Genomic DNA, 2,822 nt, shown 5'->3' with positions numbered 1-2,822 from the left:
TTTTATAGAGACGCGAGGCTGGAACTCCACATCATATTGTCCCAATTCTACAGCCCATTTTACCATTCTACCCGATACCTCGGGATTGCTCAATATCTGCTTCAGAGGGTGATTAGTTCTTACTATGATGGTATGTGATAAGAAATAAGGTTTTAATTTTCAGGATGATATCATTACTGCGTAGGCGAACTTCTCTATATCTGAATACCTTTGCTCCACGCCCTGCAAAACTTTACTGACAAAGTAAACGGGGAACTGTTTACGCTGCTCTTCTCGCACCAGCACCGAGCTGACAACCCCCTGCCCCGCCGCGACATATAGGATAAGAGATTCATGTTTTATTGGTTTCGCGAGAAGAGGGACTTGGACGAGGTACGCCTTCAATTGATCAAATGCGAGCTGACATTCCGCCGTCCACACGAAAGATTTATTCTTTTTCAACACTTCAAAGAAAGGTAAGCTTCTCGCTGCCGACCCCGAGATAAATCTCCCTAATGCCGCCATTCTTCCCGTTAAGACCTGCACCTCTTTGACCGTCTTTGGTGACCTCATACCCAGCACAACCTGCACCTTCTCTGGATTCACCTCGATACCTCGCTCGGTCACCATGTACCCCAAAAACTTCCCCGGTCGCACCCCAAAAGAACACTTCGCCGGGTTGAGCTTCATTCCGTACTGCCGCAACTTCTTAAAAGTCTCCCTCAAGTCCTCGATGTGAGTTTTTGTTTCCTTACTCTTGACCAACATGTCGTCAACATATACCTCCATATTTCTCCCCAGCTGGCTACGAAACATGGTATCTACCAGCCGCTGATACGACGCTCCGGCATTCTTCAACCCAAACGGCATGACGACGTAACAATATGTGCCCCCAGCCGTAATGAAACTGACATTCTTATGATCCTCTGGATGGAGCGTGATCTGATGATACCCTTGCGAAGCATCCATCATGCTTAATAATTCATACCCCGCCGTGGAGTCTACCAATTGATCGATTCTTGGCAAATGACAATGATCTTTGGGACAAGCCTTGTTAATATCTCGGAAATCTATGCACATTCGTCACTTTCCTTCTGCTTTCTTTACTAGCACAACATTGGATAACAAATTAGGGAATAACAAATTTATGAACTGTTGACGGGATAGCCTCAAATTTGTTCAAGGTCGGCCTTCCCAATATCACATTGTACGTTGATGGGGTATCCATCACCAGCAAGCGTATAGTGTGGGTTTGCGTCAAAGGCGATGTTCCTAAAGTTATCTGTAAAGACACCTCGCCAATGGCCACCTCTTCCTCGCCCGAAAACCCATAGACCGGCGTTTTTACCGGGCTAACGTTTAACTCTCCTAGACGCATCTAGTCTAGACATTCTTTATACAGGATATCCACCGAGCTACCATTGTCGACAAAAACCCTGGATACCTCGTATCCCGCTAGAGGCGCGGTTATCACCAAAGCATCGCTGTGTGGGCGAACTACCCCCCTAGCTTGTCTTCTTCTCCGAACGAAATGGTTGGCGATCATTCCCGTACTTGGTGGATCCATTCCGTCGTGAAGGCCATTTTTCCCGACCGGATATATTTCTTCCTTGCCCTGTGCGAGTCTCCATCCGTAGGCCCTCCCATGATCATCCTAATGCGGTTTCTCGGCTCCACCGAGGTTCGGGGTTGCGGGACATGCCTACCAGCGGCATGGCCCTCCGCCTGTGTTTTGACGAACTGATCTATCCGATTCTGCCGGGCTAACCTCTTTAGCTCGTCCTTAAGATGACCACTCTCATTGGTACGATGACCGTATTGATTGTGGTACCGACAATACCCTTCATCGCTAGAGCCTTGCGGCGGGGTCTTCTGGTACGTCGTTGGCCAATGAATGTCTGACCCTCCCTCTATCGCCATCAGAACTTGGGTTGGTGATTTATTGATGACGGCGTAGCTCGTATATCGAGGCTTCCGATGCTCCGGTACTGGGATTGCGCGAGCTGCGGGATGACGCTGCTGGCTAGGTAAGTTCTTTTCGCGTGGGGGACTCCTTACCGGGGTATCATGGACAGGAACCACCGCGATTTCTTCTTCTTTTATCTTCCTTGCCTCCTCCATTGCGATGTACTTCTCAGCTCGTTTCAAGAGCTCGTCATACGTCGACGGCGCCCGCTTAGCCAACGACCTAAACAATTCTCCATCCCTCAACCCCTGCATGAGGGCATTAGTGAGCATATCCTGGGAAAGGCCTGGTACTTCTCGGCTGGCATTTGTGAAGCGACGTATAAAATTCCTCAAAGGCTCCCGATCCTCCTGCCGAACTCCAAAGAGGGTGAGAGCCGACTTCTTCTGCTTTTTAGAACTAGCGAAGTGGTCTAACAGCATGGCACTGAAAGTGTCGAAGTCTCGCACTGACCCTTCCGCCAGCTGTCCAAACCATAACTGGGGTGCATCCCGCAGCGTGGTCGCAAATGTGCGGCACATAAGCCCATCCGAAAACTGGTGTAAATAAGACGTGGTCTGAAACCGACTTATGTGATCCCAAGGATCTGTCGTCCCATCGTACGCCAGGTGCTTCAAAGCCTGGAACCCTACTGGCAAATCTGAAGCCATGATCTCCGCCGAGAATGAGTTACCTCGCTGCTATCTCAAAGGCGGGATAGCTGGCCTAGCGGAGGGCCCCGCGTTCATTCCCCCATCCCGAAGAGGGGTCCTCGGCACCACATTGCGAGGCGGACGGATTTTAGTGATCCTTCTGCTATCTCGATCCTGCTGCATGGCCTGACTCACCATTCTCTGAACCTCCTCCATGGAAAGTGATAGGGGTGTAGAAGGTATCT

General features: G+C 50.0%; 1 protein-coding gene across 1 annotated transcript; it reads right to left on the bottom strand.

Moving 5' to 3' along the window:
* Nucleotides 1-1,521: 1,521 nt before the first annotated feature.
* On the bottom strand, nt 1,522-2,595 carry LOC105952498 (uncharacterized). The gene has a single exon (XM_012976059.2). It carries the CDS (start codon nt 2,593-2,595, stop codon nt 1,522-1,524), a length of 1,074 nt encoding a protein of 357 aa, XP_012831513.2.
* Between the last annotated feature and the right edge of the window lie 227 nt (nt 2,596-2,822).

This window comes from Erythranthe guttata, chromosome 9, assembly GCF_056151865.1.
Source record: "Erythranthe guttata isolate IM_541 chromosome 9, IM_541, whole genome shotgun sequence".
NCBI classification, from domain to species: Eukaryota; Viridiplantae; Streptophyta; class Magnoliopsida; order Lamiales; family Phrymaceae; genus Erythranthe; species Erythranthe guttata.
The sequence above is the reverse complement of the archived record's forward strand: the minus strand, read 5'-3'. Positions and strand labels throughout refer to the sequence as shown.

What these genes read in the sequence shown, in the direction of transcription:
- LOC105952498 (XM_012976059.2), bottom strand. Translation starts at nt 2,595, where the DNA reads ATGGCTTCAGATTTGCCAGTAGGGTTCCAGGCTTTGAAGCACCTGGCG.